This window comes from Notolabrus celidotus, chromosome 21 (genome assembly GCF_009762535.1).
Source record: "Notolabrus celidotus isolate fNotCel1 chromosome 21, fNotCel1.pri, whole genome shotgun sequence".
NCBI classification, from domain to species: domain Eukaryota; kingdom Metazoa; phylum Chordata; class Actinopteri; order Labriformes; family Labridae; genus Notolabrus; species Notolabrus celidotus.
In genome coordinates, this window is record NC_048292.1 from 26048746 (window position 1) to 26070644 (window position 21899).

General features: G+C 40.5%; 1 protein-coding gene across 2 annotated transcripts in view; it reads left to right on the top strand.

The window, feature by feature from the left end:
• Positions 1–21899, top strand: part of etv6 (ETS variant transcription factor 6) — a 54004-nt gene that overhangs the window by 29201 nt on the left and 2904 nt on the right. For both annotated transcript variants that reach the window (XM_034673904.1, XM_034673905.1), the window contains exons 3-6: positions 6383–6547; positions 12555–12689; positions 20085–20693; positions 20781–20923. In XM_034673904.1, the coding sequence (XP_034529795.1) occupies positions 6383–6547; positions 12555–12689; positions 20085–20693; positions 20781–20923 (1052 nt within the window). The remainder of the gene's footprint in view (positions 1–6382; positions 6548–12554; positions 12690–20084; positions 20694–20780; positions 20924–21899) is intronic.

Below are 21899 nucleotides of genomic sequence, written 5' to 3' on the forward strand. Positions count from 1 at the left end.
TAAGGGCTGACTCGAGTAGGAAAAGTTTGCTGGGCTGACTTCATAAATTGCTTACATCCCAGAGTATGAAGAAGTCAAAAGAATCAGATATGAGCAGGAAATCTGGGCTGAGCATGATGTCCTACTTTGTGAACTTTTTTTTTTTAGCTCTGTCTTAGTATCCGTTTCCCTTCCTGTTTTCCTTTCTCCTCTTTGTTTAGTTCTCTCCTTCCTGCTACTTTACCTCATCTGCCTTTTATTTTTTTTCCCACCTTGTAAAACACTTTCCTCCGCTGCTCTCCTCACTCTTTCCTTTCTGTTTCCACTCTTCCTTTTCTCATGTCTGTCTTTGCTTCTTTCTGTTAATAAACCTCCCGGCGTCACTCTCTAACCTTAACACAGGAAGTTTCCTGTGCTGAAACAGAGCCCACGCTGGATTGCTTCCTGCCAAAGTGCGTTGTGGGACACATTTGTTTGGGCCCCCTTCCTCCTCCCCTCCTCCTCCCTTCTGCTCCCCTTGTAGCTTCCTCCTTTGGGCTCTGTGCAGATGGCTGAGGCCGGCAGACCGGATCTCGGAGGGGTTTTGGCAGAGCAGCACCTCTCTCCGGCCCTGGAGAGAGCATACCGCAGCCATGACCCCGTGACCCGGACTGCACTGCTGCCCGCCCTGGCCTCGCGGCTCTCACAAGTCAGCCACGAGAGACAAACGTACAGCTGGTGCAGGCAGTGCAGATGGCGGTTTGATTCAATATTGATAGAGAGTCAGTGAAAAGTCAGGAGTGTTCCTAGATCTATTCTTGTCATATAGTCCAGTTAAATTTGGTCTGTCTGTTAATCTGCCTCTCCCTCTATCACACTTCGGTCCTGCTGGAGGTTTCTGCCTGTTAAAGGTGATGTAAAGTGCCCTGAGATCACTTTTGTTATGATTCTGCGCCATATAAATCAATCAACCAGTTTTTTAAAAGAGGTGCAACTTTGATGGAGAAAAATGTTTTAAATCTGTGTTTTTTGTTGAATATTTCAAAGGGCTTTCCCATGAGTGATGCTTTAAATGAATCTATAATAAGTTTAATTATCAGGACTGAATATGAAATAAAAAGACAGTTGGGGAAAACTTGAAATATGTGGCCAAGCTTTGATTCTTCTGTGGCTAATAATTTGGAAAAGGCAGGCATTAGAGAAATATGTGAAGTAATATGGCCCCTTATCTGCCTACTACAAGCTCCTGTGGTTGTGAAACACCTGTACCCCGCTCCCTGACACTTTCTCAGGATCCTTGTCGACACATTGAGGGTCAGAACTTGACAGCCTGTGAGCTGTGCCTCAGATAACCAAGGCCATCCCGGGCTTATCGGCAGGACTCGTGCCAATATCTGAATGTCGAGGACTAGAAGGGGGAAGAAGAAATGGGAATCCGACAAGCCGGGCAGGGTTTCATTTTATATTGATTGCTCTCTCTGAAAACTTCCTCTGTTTGACGGATTGGGAGGGGGAAGGGGGTCGAAGTGGAGGAGCGAGCAGAAGGTTCCTATTACTTGTGCGACAGTGACATTGGCGGCCAAAGATAACAGCTGACGACTCCCAGAGGAAGTGTTTGAGGCCAGGCGATAAGTAAGATGTAAGGGGGAATAGTTCTACTCCGTGTGGGTGTCATGGATGTTGTGATCGCAGCAATACACCGTCACAAGTCTGTTATATGTGCAAGTGAAAAGGAGAAGGAGGCGAGTCTGAGTCATACTGTAAGTCATTTGGTTACACGGAGAAGCAAAATGATACCGTGAGGTGGCAGCTACTGTGCTGAAAGGGACAACCAAGGGTGAAAATGTTTACATCCTTGTATTCAAACAATAACACAAAGAACTCTCAGAAATGAGGCCTGCTATATGAGGAAATCCTCAATGTGTGGAGGCCAGAGGAAAAAAGCTCTTCTGGTCTAACGGAATTTAAATATGATCTTAAATATCTGTAGCTGGCAGATAAAAAGGAGGCTAATATAAAGAAGCCTAGCGCTCAGGTTATCACTAAATCATTCATGAAGGGAGTTAGCTAGCCAAGTTAATAAGCAGTAGTGGTGTGTGTGTGTTAAGTAGTAGTCAGTGACATCACCTATTGGCTTCTGAAGCTGAGTTTTGAAGCCTGTCTTCTTCTTCTTTGAATGTTATTCCGGCAGGGTATACACTGGGGAGTATAATGCTGCCCTCCATAGGCTGGGTTTTAATTCCTGTGTCCAGGGTGTAAAATTAACTTTTTACCTCATCTGCCATTAGCTAGTGACCTCAAAAATTTACCGGCCAAAAACATTTTTCACCGGCCAAATAAAAAAATCATGCCTTATTTGATCAGCCAGGACCGAGGTCGTCCAGCCTTGTCAATTTTCCAGTTTTCTTTGAAACATTGTATAGTGACATTACTCCATTTAACTGTCTGTTCCTCTTCTTGATCGTCTCCTGCCTCTTTGTTTATCCTTTTTGTTTGTGGTGGCTTCACGCCAGGAATGTGTCCCCACATCTTCCTCGAAACGCTCTTCCCTTCGTGCTTCTTCAAGCAAAGGGAATGAATAGAACTCCAGTAGCTGCAGACGCGCCATTCCCGACGTACCAAATCACAACACAAGTACAGTGCGCCGCGAGGGTCAAAATCGCCTGACAGTCGGCAGAAATAGGCGAAAGTATGAAAACAAAACCTCACATGCAATGCAAAATTTTCCATTGGCCACTGGCAGGTGTGTGTTCTTTTTTTTACACGCCATTTGCGCTTGGCGGGTGTTCATTTTACGCCCTGCCTATATCATATTCTGGCATACAGACCAGTTGATTTTAAAAACCATAATACTGCTCTACCAATTAGTGGAAACTGTGTATCAGAGGAAAAGATAGCTTTAAAGGAGAAGATAGAAACCCCCAGATCCGATAAATCTCTGAACAATTGCCGCCTTTCATGTTCATAACTGCTACAAGAGAAAATGACATGTTCAACTGTTTCAGACGCCCCACTCTGACATAAGCCGTCTGAGTGTTTCCCTATAACTCTAAGATAGTTGGCCAGCTCACAGTGCCCCAGTTTGAGCCTGTTAGGATCACCTCGTTCCTTCGCCCAGTCTTTAACCCCATCCTTTTCTTTTTAATAGATGGCTGCACAGAGAAATAATGCCATCCTCTTTTTTTTCTTCTTTCCATTCTTTTTGCCACTGTTGCTCTAGTTTTTCTTTGCAAATACTGCACCATTCACATTTCCCAATTAAGACCTCAAACTCAACTGAGTCTTTTAGCAGAGACTTTCTCGCCAATCTATCCGCTATTTAATTTTCTTCTATCCCTGAGTGACCAGGCACCCACATAAACGCAATAGAACACCCTGATTTTTCAACCATGAACAGGCAGCATAGGATCTCCCACAGCAGGTCAGGACGAGCCCTAGGTGTCCCATGTTTGAGAGCCAACAGAGCAGCCGCTGAATCTGAGCATATTATGCTTGTAGCCGGTTTAACCTCCTCTACACACCACATAGCCCAGAGAATTGCCAAAAGTTCGGCTGAAAAAAATTGACAACTTGTCAGACATGCGGTTGCTCTCTTGGATCCCAGGATTAGCCACATACATCCCAAACCCAGATCTTCCTGACTGGATCCACAGACCCGTCAGTAAAAATCTGCAGATACTCTTTCTGAAAACTATTCACAAAGTTGTTAACCACACTACTTTGAAGCCTGTCAATAGTGGTTGCAATGTATGAAATGCTGACTCAACCTAACTTTCAGTCAATCTAGAAAGAGGCAAAGATGCAGAGCTAAGGTTGGCCTTTAGCCTCCTTGCTACAGTGTGCCCACCTGTCAGTCAAATCAGTTGTGCCTCTTTTATGCAAAACTTTGAACCTTAATGTCAAATTATTGGAGGCCCTGAATGCTAGTGAAATGTTGTGTCTAAGCTATAGCACAGCCACTAGCCTGGACTGTAGCTCCAATTAACGGCTGCTACCATGTTGCTGTCACGCTCTACTACCTGGATTTAAACAGACACAGGTGACAGATGGCATCCCGTAGTGTAGGACAGGTTGTTAGTATGTTGATCAAGATGAAGTTGTATGTAGGCTGTATCTGGTTGAACTAGCATAATGACTCATAGGTGCAGTTAGTAGGAATGGTGTAAAAAACTGTACTTGGAGAAAAGGTCATAATACCAATCAGTACTCATCTGTAAGTGAAGTAATTTGAGACTATTGTGAAATCTCTCTGTTTTCCAATGCCTTTGTATTAAGCAATGTTATTATTCCCCTCGTCCCCGTTATCACGGACCAATCAGAGCTACTCCCCAAGCCTCTGTCCCGATTGGTCAAGTGGCGGCCCCACTATGTCGCCCTGATTGGCTGGGAAGCAACTACTTCCTCATAGCACAACGATCTTTTGTTGGCAGGGTTACTCACATTCTTCAAAATCTCAGCTATGTATCACAGAGTTAGCTTAAGTTTTTATGATTACCTCGAATAAAGTTTGGCAATGAGATTATTGTTGCTCTCTTAAACAGCCTATAGCAATACACAAGGTTATTATTGGCTTATAAGAAAATGTCTAAGCTGTCGGCTTTGTCATCCAGCTAGCTAGCTTGCGCACCAGCTTTTGACGTCGCTAAAAAAATAAGACCGCGACAAATCCAAAGGACTTGTTTGGAAAAAAAGTATCAACTTAGTCTTTATAGATTACAGTCTGAGTTTATTCCTAGAGCAGTGTGTGTTTCTTGTCCATTGCCTTAACATATTAGCATTAGCCTTTCGCTGTAGTAGCATGGTTTCTGTTGGTGTCAGAGCAGCTTTCTATGTAAGTTAAGAAGTTGTAGCGCTGGGTTAGCTTAATTAAGCGCTTTGTCATCATTAGTCTCTGAAATTAAATGTAGCCTAGCTGTCATTTATATTCTATTTATTGTGAATTTAAGATTGTAGCCTAAGTAGCCAGCACCAGTACACAAGACAGGGTCTGTATTATGGGGGGTTCCAAGTGGGACAAAGTTCCCTGTGTGAAGACCTCCCCTACATTCAGTAATGTGCAGTATCTGTGCAGCTGTGGATCTCTATCTGGGACCATCTGCTTTTCATTATCCTGCTAGCTACTGGTACGGCTGTTGAGCTTAGCCTATGGTGGAGTTGATAGCTGTGATGTATGGACAGGTACATGGTCCTGGACCTCGGTGTGCGCCACCCCCTCCTCTGGTCACTCCACAAGGTTTCCTTACTGATATCTTTAAATGCATGATTATGACCTAATACAGGAGAACAGCTCCTAAAAAGACTGATCAGCCTTGATTTGTACCCAGCATGCTTTGCACACCGAAGCAGGAGCATGCTTCTTCAACACCATCTTCTGTGTGAAATAGCATGACGTAATAAACACCTCTCTGTGCATTGTATACTGGTATGCTGGTTGTAACAGTGAACAGGATGTAGCCCACTTTCAGGTGACAAAGAAAGCACTACGTGTGTCTTATACTCTGGATTTTACAGTAGGACCGGAAAGGTTTGCAGTTTTGTTATTACCTAACTTGTGCACTCACACAAACATTTTTACACTTCATCCCCACCAACTGTTGTCAACTCCTAAAAGATCATTTCAGCACTGACAGCCGATGTGAGTAATGTTTCACGAATAGAACTCTTTCTTCACGTTTAGGTTTCCTTCCCGCTCACACGCTCGCCTCTAAATGCTTGTTGCTCACCAGTGCAGATGTTTTACACCCCTGTTCCCACGGCAATGAAAGCAACATTTCAGAGTGCGAGGGAGGTGAAAATGAAAAGATACTGTCGTTACGGTTTCCTCTGCTCTCTTTCCCTCCGTGTGTCCTTGTCTGTTTTTCCATACAAACTAATAAAGTGTCCGTCCTCTGATATGCTCGTGTGGAGTCAAGAGAGCAAAGAACGGCACAGATCACAGCAGATCAAATAAGATAACAGTCTGACCGTCTTTCTCATAAACCCGCTCCTCCTTTTATCCTTGTGATTTTTTCTGTATTCTTCGCCTTAACCCATCATCTTTTAATCTTTTATTCTAACCTCCCCTCCCCATCTGACTCCGTCTCCTCCTTCATCTTTTTTTCTTTATCTCTGCTGCCGTTCCCGTAATCACTCCCTCCTTTTGGCTTTTATCTTCACTTCCTCAATATCCTTTTTACTGCCTCTGCCTCCTTCCTTCCTCTCCCTCCCCCCTCCAACCTCCCCTCCTTCCTGCCTTTCCTTCATTCTTCCTTCCTTACCCCCAACCCCCCCATCACTCTGCCACTTCTTCACAGATCTCATTCTTCTTTTCTTCACCTCCACTTGGTTACCTTTTTTTATTTATATATTTCTAATCTAACTGTGATGGTAACTTCCTTCCCCTCTCCCCCCCCTTTCCTCATATCCCCCCCCCCCTCCCCTCCAGGTCTGCAGCCGGTGTTTTGGAGCAGGGAGGATGTGGCCCAGTGGCTGCGGTGGGCAGAGAAGGAGTTCGCCCTGCGGCCGATCACCAGCGGCTCTTTCCAGATGAACGGCAAAGCTCTGCTGCTGCTCACAAAGGAGGACTTCCGCTACAGATCCCCCCACTCTGGTACATCTCTTCTTTTATTTCCACCTTTTAAAGAATGTCCTGAAGACTGTACTGATCTTTCAAACGCTGGAAATCTTTGAAACAGCAGTGTTTAAAAAAAAAACAACAACAACTGAAGCAAACATAAAACTCTTAAACCCTGACCTGTTGCAGAAAAGGAGAAAAAAATGCTGCAACAAAGCAGAAAGGCAGCTGAAATATCCTCTCATAATCACATTTATCATAAAAGACATGTTCTCAGGGTCAACTCTTTAAGCTTGGTGGTTTCAGTCGCTTTATAGTTTGTAGTACATGAACACATGTGCCTGCCAAGCTTTAAAATCAATGTGTTTACCACAAAACTACACCCTTAAAAAATCAATAAAGTCAGCTGGAGCAGAGGAGGGAGAGCTGCGGTGTCAGGCGACAGAGGAGGGAGGCAGCTGTCACAGCGAGGCTGCCGGTGGAAGGAAGTAGGAGACGGTTCATCAGGAAGTACAAACCACCCTCAAGTGTTGCCCCGGCAACACCAGCAGCCAGAAACATGACAGCAAAGTTAGCGGCTCTGTTTCAGCTAGTTTTGGATCCCATTTTCCTTTTTAGGTTTTTAGACTTGTCATCGTTCGTGAGAGTGAGGTGTGGTCCGGTTTAGTAGTCACAAGAGGAGTGGGATGGAGTGAGTGATCAGGGTTATGAAATCTAAGATAATGTTTCAGGGAAAATCCTCCACAGCCTCCAAAACATGTGAGATCCAGAAAGTGTGGGAGGAGGAATGTTTCAAATTTGAATATGTGGCTGAAAATGAAAATATATAATAGAATAATTACTCAGAGAAATGCTGAAATGAAAACAGAAACAGCTGATTGCTGAAAAAAAACAATGACAGCTGAACATCGAGCAAAAGTATTGACATTATGTAAGGGATAGGTTAGCAGGGAGTAATATTTAACATTTAGATTTAACATTTTGATTTATATTTATATTTAAAATTTAGTTTATATTTAGAAGAAGAAGAAGAAAGGTACTTTATTAACCCCCAGGGGGGAAATTCAAATTTTTCACTTGTGCTATTTCTTGGACATGCTACACACACAGTATATACATACAATCATGCACACACATGCAGTGAAAATGCTTAGGGAGAGATGTCAGAGTGAGGATGCTGCCATCAACCAGCGCACCCCAAGCAGTTGGGGGTTCAGTGCCTTGCTCAAGGGCACCTCAGCAGTGCCCAGACAAGTGAACCAGGACCTCTCCAGCCACCAGTCCACTTGCCAAATAATCATATTTAACATTTGTATTTAATATTTAACATTTATATTTATTTGTAACATTTATATTTAACATATATATATATATTTAACATTTATATTTATATTTAACATTTATATTTAACATTTAAATCTATTTTTAACATTTAGATTTAACATTTAATATTTTTAAGATTTAGATTTAACATTTAGATTTATTTTTAACGTTTATATTTAACATTTAGCTGTCACAATTCGATTTATAATTAACATTTAGAGTTAACAGTGATATTAACTTAAATATATATTTTTTAAAGTTAAATGTGAAGAAGATCTCAAATATTGCTCTAATTAGGATTAAAAAAAAGTGACTTTTAAAAATGTGGAGAATTGTTCCTGTTATTTTCAGTGTGCAGAACTTTACAAAGGGTGCCTCATACTTCAACTACCTGCTAACCAGACAGTATCCTGCTTTTAACCCGACTATTAAATTCAAATGCAAACACTTTGGCAAAAAATATTGATAACAAGATTATTTTATTGATTTAAAATGATTTATATTTACAGTTTTTTCAAAAAATAGTCCCAGTGATTTCACAGAAGTTAGCATTCCATGGCGATGGATTCTTATCTGCCTTTTCTGCTCTGCTGTTCACACCTTTAAAATAAAGCAGACAAAAGTCACACCTTTTAACACTGCTGCTGTCTCACCCCCGCTCATGGTTAAACTTTCTCTGTGGCAACCGCCCACCCAAAATGACACTCACCTGCTCTGCTCCATGCTAACATTGCTGGACAGCATCCAATATGGAAGTATCTGTGTTGTTTAGCCTATCAAATTAGCATGCTAACCAAAACTAGGGTTTTAGCCACATTGTTTACCAATATGATGCTAACAGAAACTAATAGTTTTACCTCACCTTAGAAGCTAAATGTGTCTGAACTCTTTTCTGTGGATTGATTTGACATGACGTGTGATCAGTTTGTCTCTGGTGTTGCTCATAGAATAGATAGAACAGAGTGTACTTTATTAATCTCTGAAGGGAAATTCGGTTGTCTGGCAGATAAAATGATAAAAATCACATAAAACAGGTAATTCAGATGTCTGTCAGCTCATCTCCCATTGGCTAGAGAGTTCTGAAGCCTAATGGCTGCAGGGATGAATGATTTTCTGTATCTCTCAGTCATGCAGCGCAGAGAAATGAGCCGTCCACTGCTGCTGTTTCTCTGGTTCATAAAGAAGTTGTGAAGTGGATGATCTGTGTAATTTAGAATGACCTCTAGCTTCTTATGTGTGCATCTCTCCACCACAGCTCCCAGTGAGTCCAACCTGGTTCCAATCCCAGTGCCAGCTCTTTTCACTAGTGTGTCCAGTCGCCTCGCATCATTGTGTTTTATACTGCTTCACAAGCAGACTGCAGCATAGAAGAACACACTTACCACCACAGACTGATAAAACATCTGCAGCACCTTTCTGCAGATGTCTATGGATCTGTGTCATCTTCTCTATGTTAGTGAAAGTTAATAACTATTGTGAAGGGGTTTTGACCAATCAGAATTAAGCATCTTACACAGCTGGGAGATCAGTAAGAAAGCCGGGTAATAATGATTGTTACATATCGGATCACTGGTTCCCCTATTCATTATACATTCTTCTTCTCTTCTTCATGTATTTCTTTTTTTACTGATCTCAGAATCATCCACAGGGTTGATCCAGCTCTGCAGTTGTTGTTTGCTCTGCTCATAATGAAGCTAAATTTAATGTTGCTACTAATGCAAGTTTATTCTTAATCTCTAGCCTTTGCCTGATTTGCCATCAGACCGATCGTGATGTACTTTACTGACACAAGGAACAAAAAGAGAAGGAAAACAGTAGATTTATTCGATCAATTTAATTGTTTCATCTTTGAATAAATGATTTAAAAAGGCCAATTTTCTTCTGCAGAAGATTCAATGTGACATGAAGTAAAATTGAGACTGTTTTGGTGTTTCCTTCAACCCGAGGTCCCGTTGTGTCCCCTTTTTAAATTTCCTTACGTTACAAAGATTAGTCTGTGGAGACGTTCGGCCCAGCTGACAGCTGTTGTCAAGCTCATCTTAGAATGTTTCCATCTCAGCTCTGCAAAGACTTTCACATCCTGTGAGAACCTCAGGTTTGGGAGGAAAAAAGACTGGAAAAGCTGATTCATCTTCGCAGACTTTATTGGTTAGTTCTAGCCTTCTTATGTCACCCACTGACATAATCTTTGTGAAAATGCGGCGGTGCAACTTCAGAGCTTTGAGCCCGTTTTGTTTCTGCTTCAACACTTGTATGGTGTTGATGGATAGAGTGTGCAGTGATTTATCACACTGAGGGATACACATGTATTCGGCCCCCTCTATGAAAATATCATTTTAAGGAACAGAGCAGATTCTTTCTCTTGTGACTCGTCTATTTCCTCCTTCAGGGGAATTCAAAAGTACATTTCCCATCAGTCCCTGCTTTGCGCCATATTTTCCTCTTGCAGCAACCCAGATAATTACACTCCCTCCCTCCTTGATTTCTAAACCTCATTTCCAATAGTAATGGGCACAGTTTGTGAAGCTCTGTAACACCTTCATGTTTCATGAATCAGCCGTGACTAACTTAGAGATTTTCACCTGTTCCTTAAAATTCCTCATAATTATGATTCATAAAGATGCAATATAACTTTGTGTGAAGTTTTTGATTGTTTGAAACAAGCTTTTTAAATCCTCAATCAAAACAAATTCATATTCATAGCAAGCAGGAATTTTGCTCACACTTGGACTCCGCTCCACAGGAGCAGAAAGTGAGAACCGAAAGAGGTGTCTGAGTTTGTGTGCTCTTGTTCAGCATTACTTCCTTCATTAGAGTCATTTCCTTGTTATGGTGAACTTCTAACAAAACCCCAAAGATTGTTGTAATGATTGTCTTGAAATGTTAAAATCAAATCCACCATATCTCTGGGTCGTCTGTTAGGCATACAAATGCTCCGTCATGCTTGGAGTTGAGCCGTTGTTATCGGTGTTCAGGGGAAACAAACAGCTGTTAATCATTCAGTGGACTTCCTGCTCAGGCTTTGTGCCTGGTGTCACCACTACAGTATCACCACTTAAAGGAGAATACCAGGGTCATACAGAGCTACAGCCCATTTGCTTATATCAACAAGTAGTTCACGCTGCCTGCTAAGTGGCTAACAATGCCTGGTGTACTGCAGCTATGTAGATTTGATTGTAAGGACATGTGCTTGTTCTTTAAAAATCCAACTGAATTAAATTTTATAAGAATAAACTTTCCATCATTGGTTAAAATGTTAAAATGTTTTAAAAAAAGTTACTTTTTTGGTTTAAGTATTTTTTTTTTTTTTTTCAGTTATATCCTTTTTTTTTTATGAAGTTAATTATGAAGAAACATTTCCATTTAAAGTAAAGATATAACACCTACAATCACTGACACACACAAAATAAACAAAGAACGAGTAAAAGTTGAGGGATAAAAGAAAACACACGTTGAAAATGAATGTAAACATTGAATTAAATAAATAAATACAAAGGTATAAATAAGTAAGTATGAATTAATAAATACAATAATTAAATAAATAGATAAATACAAGTGAATACAATAATAATTTAATGTATTAATACATTTGAAAACTACTCAATTGTAAATGAAAATAGATAAAAATAATTTAATTGAAAAAACATTAAAAAATTATATTTGATTTAATAGGACAGAACTACAGTTTACGATTAGAATCACTTTAATGAATATAACAAATTAAGATTTTTAGAATAAAGTCGTAACGTCACAAGAAGTACAGTTGTTATATTATGGGACATACGTCTTAATTACAGGCTATTGTTAATTTATATGTAGACAAAAATATCATATAGCAAAAATATTAAAAGAGCATCCAGCCGCCTGCAGCAGAATGAGGAACATGGATCATTCTGTGGAGTTTGACAGGTTGCTGTTTATGTTGTTTTTTACCTTCCCAGGGACTAGCAAGATACCTCAGTTTGTTGTATTCAGAATCCTGATTCTTACAACACCATGGTGCTGGTGTTCTAGATGATTAGGTATCATCTTTTTTTTTGTAATTATATTTATATTAAATTCTAACCTCACAGGATGATCACTGTCTTGATACGAGATGAAGAGCAGCCTCATTTAAGGTTGGGCGTCTGCAGACTGCACTACTGATCCATTCCTTTTAAAATAGCAAAATTATGACCTCACTCGTATAATTTTAAATACAACTTTATTTTCTCAGTATTAACACTTTGATCTTGTATGACTCAAATGCCAAAATCTCAATTTTTGAGATATTGATCAAAAGGTGTCCCGAACACTTCATCATGAATAATTCATGAATGTACTTAAATTGCATAATCTTGAACTGTCATGTTTCTAGTATTTAGTGAGTGGTGCCCAAAAGGCCTTCACAGTTAGAGTTACTGTTGTTTTGCTTAAGTCTTTAAAACACTGTATTTGTCTTTTACACTACTGACCCATGATAAATCTGATTGTTGTAATATGTCCCACGGGTCATGACGCCCGCTCCTGAAATCGTCACTCCAACCTGGTTCCGCCTTTTTACTGACTCTTCCATTATTGCCTAAGCTCTACATTGCCTGGAAAGCAAAAAGAAGAAGAAGAAGAAGAAGAAGGAGGGGGACCTGATTCCTCGGAAGACGGCAGTGTTACAATTCCCATAATATGCATCTGTACACTGTGACCAGACGTATGATGACCTTTGACCTTTGTATCTCTGCAGGGGACGTCCTGTATGAGCTGCTGCAGCACATCCTGAAGCAGAGGAAGCCCCATGTGTTCTACCCGTCTGCCTACTTCCCTGGGAACTCCTTCCACTCGCTGCCTGAGAGCGCTCTGCAGCACCTCAAGCTTGAAGGTCAGTTAAATATACTTGGTTTGCTTCCTTGTAGTACACATTTCAGATATTTTACAAACACAAGTCAACATATGAGGGGTCACGTATCAACTTTCACAACCTGAAGCATCCTCCTTCGATACCTTTAGTCTACTTTAAGAAAGGTTCACGCTCCTTGAGACTCAAACCCTTCTGTAACAAATTCCAAGCTGCAGGAGAAGCATACCTGGAATTCTTTCCCCCACATTTCAGGGCGCACCCTCGGGTAGAGATGTGCATGTTGAGTCGACTAAATGACTAATGATTCAACAAATAATGAATTTTTTTTTACTCTTGGTCCTAAATGCTGATCATATGTAATGTTAAAGCTGTAGCCAAGCAAACCACCACTAGCAAGGGGATGTAGCTGTGGTTGATGGCTACTACCATAATGCTAAACATTTTACCAGCCTGATGTAATTAATCATAGATGACAGACATCATCTCGTTGCATGGTGCGGTTTGGAAGTCATTTGATCTAGAAAATGGAGAGGAAGTTGCGTGTTTGCTGTCAGGTCAGTTTTGAACAGTCTTTGAAGGTGAGTCTTTTCTTACCTTCAGACAAGTTTGTCGGTCACGATTAAAATTTCTGTTCTAAGGACTCCAAAATGAGTCACCTCAGTACAATCACACCATTGGAGTCTTGCGAATGGGTCACAGCAAAGACTAGCTTCCAACATTTTTGCATTGGCATGAATGGAATTACATAAATAAGAGGGAAGCAGTTCAAAATTGCGTTAAAAATAAGGACATGCTAGTGATCCAGTCTACACCAGGGGTTCCCAAGCTTTTCAGCCCGCTACCCCCAAAATAAAGGTGCCAGAGACCCTCGACTCCCCGAAGTGATTAAAGAAACATCATTTAGCTGGTTTACAGAAAATTTGCAAACTACATGTACATGTGACTGTGCTGCTGTGAAATACCCTGCTGCTACTGATGCTTTTATTCCTTCATTGTTAACCAACCCTAAAGTTAACCCTAACCTCAGGAGCCATCAGGTCACAAAGAAAGACACAAAAGTAATGCAACATTTTAATGTGCTATTTTTATTTATTTTAAATTATTTAATTTTGTTTAATAATATTTTTAAATTAATTATTTTGAAATGTATTCATTTATTTTTATTTAATGGCTTTATATATATATAATTTTTTTTAAATCTCTCCATATATATATCTATATATAGATATATATTTTACAATAATGGGTAAAATACGCAATTTTGGATTACCGACCCCTCATTAATGTCTTGCGACCGCCCCCAGGGGTCCCGACCCCCATTTTCGGAAACACTGGTCAATGCAGGCCAGGCTACTTGAGCATACAGGGAGCAGTGATCCGTTAAAAGCCTTAAGTTCTATATCTCCAGAGTGTGCAGTTTTAAGAGAGTTAAGGCAATGCATGTATACATCACTATAGTCAATCAGGGGTGTTAGGATTTTTTTATTTTAATTTTGAGATTTAAGTCATAGTTTTACAAGATTCAAATTTCAATATTGTGAAAATAACATTGTAGAATTACAATAATAAAGTTGTACAATTAAGAGATTAGTCATAATTTTAGGCCTATGGTTTACCTTTATGCTATTACAAAAGGATGGACATCAGCTCCAGGTAGCAACAGGTCTTGCTTTTGCAGAAAAAGAAAAACAGGCCTTTTTTTGTGAGAAAGAAAACTTTCTTTACAAGTTTCTGAATATGAAGCTTAAAGGAAAGTGAGTCATCAGTTAAGAGTTTCAGGATATTGTAAGAAGAAGAGATGGAATGTAATGTTTTTTTTCCCTCAAAGCTCTGTCTATATGAATTTTAACACATTGTGTACAGAAGATCAACTTTAAACAGTCCAGGCTAGTTTTTATAGGAAACATGAAAAAATAGTTAAAATCGATTTATCAGGGAATAAAAAAATAAGTGTGCACTTTTTTTCCATTGTTTTTTTTTTTGCATTTGCAAGACAACACAGACACTGCTATCACTGTTTCATTTTTAGCTTCAAGATCAAACCAACAGGAGCATGCAGTCTAGCTAAGAACAAGGGATGGGACATGATTTTTGAATGCTCGAGTATTCATTCACTTATTCAAATTTAAAGAGATAAAGCTAGGGTTGGTAGCCTGGGAAAACTAGCATGAATTTGAATGTAGCATTTCTTCATGACTCTGTCTTTAGTGCACAAGTATGATCGTCTATGAAGGTGTAGAGCACATACAAATCCTGTACTGACTGACCAAGGGTTGAGTTAGAGAGAAGAGTCTGTGTTATCTACTAAGCTAAGTCCCTGAAGTATTAATCTAGAGCTGTGAACACATATCATGAACAACAATGACACAAAACAATTAAATATATCATTCAATCAGCTGCTGATTATAAATCATTTAATTGGGGTCAAAATACAATATATGGTTTTATTTTTTTGTAATCCCTCAAGGAGGAAAATTTCATGTTTTTCATGTTTTGAGGATACAAATTCCAACATGTCATTATCACTCATCTATTTAAAAAATCTTAGTTAATAATCTTGATGTTATTGAAAATACAGATGATTCAAGATAGTTTAAGTGATTCTAAATCCCAGGTGAAATACATGCAGAGCTGCAGCAGGCCTCTCTTGAGATTTCTTAAGCATGCCTTCACCTCATGTTCTTCTTTCTAGTACTCCAGGAAGTAATGTTCAGTAAAACACCCGGGACTGTCTGCTGGCTCTGATCTGAGGAAATGTACCGCAGTGACAAACATCACAACTTGAAATGTTAAGAGAAAAACCTGTTCCACAAGGAAATGCTGCTTTATTCAAACATGCTGCTGCACAACAAACCACAGGCAGCTCCAGAAGCTCAGAGCACTAATCAGTTTTTTTATGATTTCTTTGGCTTGAGTACAACTCTGTGGACGAGGGTGCATGTGATTGAATGAGTCAGGACTAAACTGGGCTTCATTTAAAACAAACCTTTACAAGAAGTCATTAAAAATCATGTTAAAGGTGCTCTGAGCTAACTGTAGGACGTGAGCGACATCTTGTGGTGGTTTGTGTGAAGTTGGTGTGCTGAGGAGCAAGGAGCTGATACAAAAAGCACCTTTTCACTGGTAATGTGTCAAAACAGAATAAGAATTCTGGAAAAATCAATGCTTGCATCTAAAAAATCAATGCTTGCATCAATTCAGTGTTTAGTCAAATCTTCTGTGCTGCAGTTTGATGCCTTTGATGCACCTAAAAGTACACGAATGGGTGCAATAGAGCATAACAGATAAGATTTAACTGGCAGATATTAAGTCAAGCTACTAATAATGCTGGAATTGAGTGTTATTGTAAGTTATCAGGCTTTATTTGTATTGTAGTCGCTCTCTCTGTGCCAATGATTGCCCGCCTGTCTTTATTTGTTGTACACCTGCTCAGCAAACTCAAACCAGCTGAGGACAGATGACAGAGATTATTCTGTTTTCCTTCAGTTTAATGATTTTTATGTTATAAGTTAACCAGTGAGTGAGTCAGGGGAAAGAAAAATACTCATAGTGTTTCAGAACTAAGCCAAGACACTCTGTTAAATAGAAGCCAGGATTGGGGTCTAGCGGTCTATGCGCGCCCCATATACAGAGGCCCTCGTCCCAGAGGTTGCAGGTTCGATTCCAGCCTCAGCCATTTACTTCATGTCCTCCCCCTCTCTCTGCTCCCCACATTTCCTGTCTCTCTTCAGTTGTCCAATCCATTAAAGGCGAAAAATGCCCAAAACAAAACATATATATACAGTATATAACAAACCAGTCAAAAGTTTAGAAACACCTTCTCATTCAAGGGTTTGTATTCATTTTAATGATTGTAAACACTGTAGATTAATACTGAAGACATCAAAACTATGAAAGAACATATATGGAATTATTGAATGAATAAAAAAGTGTTAAAAAAAGCAGAATATGTTTTATATTTTAGATTCTGTAAAGTAGCCCCCTTTTTCCTTCATGACAGCTTTGCACACTCTTAGTATTCTCTCAGTCTGCTTCATGAAGTGGTCTCCTGGAATGGTTTCTAATTAACATGAGCCTTGTCAAGAGTTCATTTGTAGAATGACTTGCCTTCTTAATGTGTTTGAGACCATCAGTTGTGTTGTTCAGAGGTAGGGTTGGTACACAATGGATAGCCCTGTTTGACTACTGTTGTAATCCAGATTATAGCAAAACCAGATTATTTCATAGTTTTGATGTCTTCAGTATTAATCTACAATGTTGAACATAATTAAACTAAATAGAAACCATAGAATGAGAAGGTGTGTCCAAACTTTTGACTGGCGGTGTATAAGCCAGGACAAGTAGAGCAGTAATTGTCATGTGTCTAACCAGTCGTGTTAAAGTTCCTATAAAATAAACAGAGTGTTATATGAGTCTGTATATTTTGGTGTTAAGTTTTAATCAATGAGCTACTGAGGCAGTTGTTTCTCACATTGACTGGCAGTGTTACAGTAGCCATTGTATTGGTCCAAATATAAAACCACCCCTATTATAAGAAGACTCCCTCTATTTTCAAGACCAATTCTTAGGAAGACTCTTTTATGAACAAATCTGTATTTTATAGGGGTGCCAGTTTGACCGAGTGGTTATATCATGCACCCCATGTACAGAGGCTGCAGTCCTCAAGCAGGTAGCTGGGCTTGATTCCAACCTGTGGCTCTTTTCTGCACATCATTCCTGCTCTATCCACTGTCCCATCCTCTCAATAAAGACATACAAGCTCTAAAATGAAACTTAAAATGAAAATTGCTTTCATGAAGAAAACAATTTTAATTTAAAATATTATTAAAACAAAGTCTCAGTTTTTTTGGTACTAGCCACTTTCAGACATCATACTTCGTGACATCATTTTTCGGCTATATGACAGTTGTTAAATATCTTTAGTGCATTCATAAACATCTTCAAAAGGCATAATACAGGCACCTTTGGCCTAGTGGTCTTAGTGTGCACCCCATATACAGAGGCTATAGCCCTGTTCACAGAGGTCCCAGATTCTATTCCAGCCTGGACCATTTACTTCATGTCCTCCCCCACTCTCTACTCCCCACATTTCCTGTCTCTCTTAAGCTGTCCTGTCCATTAAAGGCAAAAATGCCCCAAAAATACAACTTTATAAAAAGGCATCCTCACCCCGCCCCAGATTTTGATTAACTTGTCCTTGTTTTGTGCACCTTCGTCCACCATGTCACTCCACCTTTCATCCCCTTTGCATGGTAGCTTTAAGGCACAGCTGGCCTCAGTCATGAGGGGTACACTCTCTTCACAGAGAAGTGGTGCCGTGAACTGTTGTAACAAATGCTGGAATTTAATTTCGGGCAGTGCTACTTTTTCCAAGGCTGCATAAACGTTACACAGGGGGGACAGAGGAGACACTAGACAGAATGATGAAGCAGCAGAGGAACTTATAGCAAGTTGAAAATCTGTGAACATTTTGATATCATCTCCCTGTAATGCGTGCAATATAAGTATCTAGAACTGTTACCAGTTTACTGAGATGTGCTGACAGAAAGAAGAGTCTTTGAAAGTTATGGATTCCATTTTTTTGGGATGCATTTAAACAAAAAAGTACATCTTCCATTCTTTTCAATACAGTAATAGTGACAGGGGCTTGTCCAAAGGGGCTGCCTGCCCAAGCCCCCCCCCCTCAATCCCAGAATGGCCTCCCCGAGTGCTAACCCAAAATATTTGCCTTGCTTAAGCTGTGCTTTCTCTCACGTGTACGTCGCTTCAGACAACAGCATCTGCTAAATGAAATGATAAAGAATATAACAGAATAAAACACTGAACACGTAGAAGTCTTAAAAGTTTCTGCTGTTGTGTTCAAGAAAGTTAGAAAATTATACAAAGGAATTTAACAGCTAATATGTGTTAGTCATCATATGATTAGTTGAGACATGCTGGTCATTAATGTGTGCACACAAGCTTAATGCCACACCTGCGTTAGTCAGTGCCCCAGTCGGGCCACTCAAGTCCAAAAAGTAGGGATAGACCGATTATCAGCGCCGATATTCGGCATTTTGACGCATTTCGGCATCGGCCTTTTTTGAAAATCCAAAGGCCGATAAGAGATCAATTTAAAACTGGGTTATTTTGGCTCGAAATTCATTAAATCACATGGCAGAAATGACACCGTCTGCAGAAACTGTAGCCTGGCTTGTGTTCCATTTCTCCTGATGTTCTCATTACAGGGGACGAGCTGAGCAGCATCTGTTGTGGCCCCTACAATTACTATTGATTTAAAACTCATACAACCCCCCTTCAAAAACACTGAAATATCCCCATAAAACAAAGATAAGTGAAACATTAACATTTCACTTATATTGACATTTTGAAAGACTTTATTTACTATAGAAAACTTTAGGGAGCTATTTATTTATACACCCCCTCCAGGAGACCATAACAACACTAAGTAGCTCGTTCAGTGACAGACTTCTTCAGCCGCAGTGTCTCACGGAGAGATACCGCAGGTCTTTTCTTCCTGCATTGGTCAGACTCTATAATCAATAATATATATATATATGTGTGTGTGTGTGTGTGTGTGTGATTTTAAGCTATGCGTATCTTTTACCTCTTTAATTTTGAATTTAATTCTAATTGCTAATAACGTTTTAATAATTGTTCATTTATAGGCTCTTGTTTGCTTTATATATTTCTTTTGCACTTTGTCATCTTTGTTACTGTAACACCTGAATTTTCCCCGTGTGGGACGAGTAAAGGAATCTCTTATCTTATCTTATTTGTTTAAGTTTTCATTGAACTTTATAAGACATGCTGCTGAGCCTCAGAGCTCCCTGCACTTTGTGTTAGAACTTTAAAACAAAGATGTCTATTGTCTAAGATAAAAAAAGAATCTTTAACATGTTGCAAATCTGAAAAGCTGTTTAATGTACATATGCTTAAAGGCATTTAAACAGGGTTAAGTGTTGGAGTTTGTATTATTCAAAATTTTGACGCCAATATTTCCCTGTTTACTGCAAATTAATATCGGCTCCAAATATTGGTTATCGGCCTCCTTGACTACTAATAATCGGTATCGGTATCGGCCCAGAAAAAAACATATCGGTTTATCTCTACCAAAAAGTCTATCCACTACTATTTTGACATTCACAAATGTTAGCCTACCTGCTAGCTACCTAGAAGGCTATGTGGGACACGTGTAAGGAATTTAGAATTTGCTGAGAACCCTGCTGAACATTATTTTATGTTTAGCAGAAATTGAAAAACACAAACACATCCTGAAGAATCCCTTCAGAACTCTGTTTGGTCATTATTGAGTTTGATACGCAGAGAAGAGTATTTGATCTGTTTTTAAAAAAGGTAACAAAGTGTCATTGAGCTGTAGATATTCATCCAGTATTGTATCTGTTTGTTACTCAGAAACGGTACGGAGGGCTCCCCGTGGTACAGAGACCCTCCCCCAGCATCCACCCACCATCGAGCTGCGGCATCGCTCCCGCTCCCCCCACCACCCGAACGCCAGGCAGTCTCCCCCAGAGCCGAACCATCAGTCCCGCCAGGCCAACGAGGACTCCCTGCAGACCTTTTCTCAGCTGCCCGACAGCAACCACCACCTGCCTGAAGACATGTACCCCCTGTCCGTTTCCCCAGCGGCACCCAACGGTCGCTGCACCACACCCCGGGAAGCTCCGTGCCCGGGCAGCCCTGAGGGCCAGGAGGCGGGCCCTCCTCGCGTCATTCAGCTCATGCCCAGCACCATCATGAACCCCCTGCTCCTCAGCCCCAACAGGAGTGTCGGGGGCGCAGCCTTGGACTTCAGGCACAGCCGCGGTGGACCTCAGTCTCAGGCTGCGCACGAAAACGGCCGTGAGGGGAAAGTCCATGGCCACCACCACCAGATACCTCTGTCCCAGCAGCAACAGCAGCAGCATCTACTGCAGCAGCAGGAAGAGGCGCTCTACAGAAACCATGTCATCATGCCCGTGTCTCCTCCAGAGGAGCAGCAGATCCCCATCGGACGGATAGCAGGTCAGAACCAGCCCCTTTGATGTATCTGTTAAAGCCACACAAGGTTTATCATGTTTATATTTATCTCACCATGATGCGTCTCCACAGACTGCAGGCTGCTGTGGGACTACGTCTACCAGCTCCTGTCAGACAGCAGGTACGAGAATTACATCCGCTGGGAGGATCCGGAGAGCAAGGTTTTCCGCATCATGGACCCCAACGGTCTGGCCAGACTCTGGGGCAACCACAAGGTGAGCACGCAGTCTGTAGACTCCATGAGCTTCATTTATAAGGTCTTCGATCAGGCTGTGGACCGCTAAGAGAACAAGGAGATCCCAGTTAATAATAATAACGCACCAATTAATTTATATTGACAATTCATCTAAAGCTGATCTGTGGGTTGTTTGTTGGATTCACAGAGAACAAACTCCCACCACAGCTCGTCCTCTCAGATTCAGAGTTTTTAAGCCTCTTTGATTTCATTGTTTTGGTTGCATGGCTTACATCTAGTGTCTTCTGGGTGTCTATAAAGATAACAATTGAGCAATTACCATTTTATTCAACGACAGATTATCAGTAAGATGGAAAAAAATGACAACTGTAATAAACTCAATTTAAAATGTTACAATGTCATTTAGCAGACGCTTTTATCCAAAGTAACGTACATACGAGAACAAGAACAACACAAGCAAAGATCTAGACAAGAGGAAACAAGATCAGTACGAGTAACAAAGTGCTTCAAGTCCATTTGGGTGCAGGTACTGCCAAGCAGTGTAAAGGCAATGCACAAAAATAAATAAGGAACATCTACAATGAAGCAACCAAACAAATTAAGACCTTCCATTATCATCATCAACAGTTAACTTGTCATCACCACAATAATGACCAAAGTACCAAGTGCTGGGTCACTCCAGACCTGAACACAGATTCCCAGAGTAGAGCAGGACAGTGTGAGTCAACTGTAGCTGGAAGACATGATCTGCCACTGGGAACAACAGTGGAGAACAGTCTAGCTAAGTGTATAGTGCTTCCTAAAGAGCTGGGTCTTTAGCTGTCTTTGGAAAGTAGAGAGGGACTCTGCAGATCGAATGGAGTTGGACAATTCATTCCACCATTTAGGGGCAACAGAAGAGAAGAGTCCAGCTAGTGATTTTGAGGCCTTATGTGCTGGAGGCAGTAGGTGCCTTTCTGAGGCTGAGCGTAGCGGGCGAGAAGGGGTTTAGACCT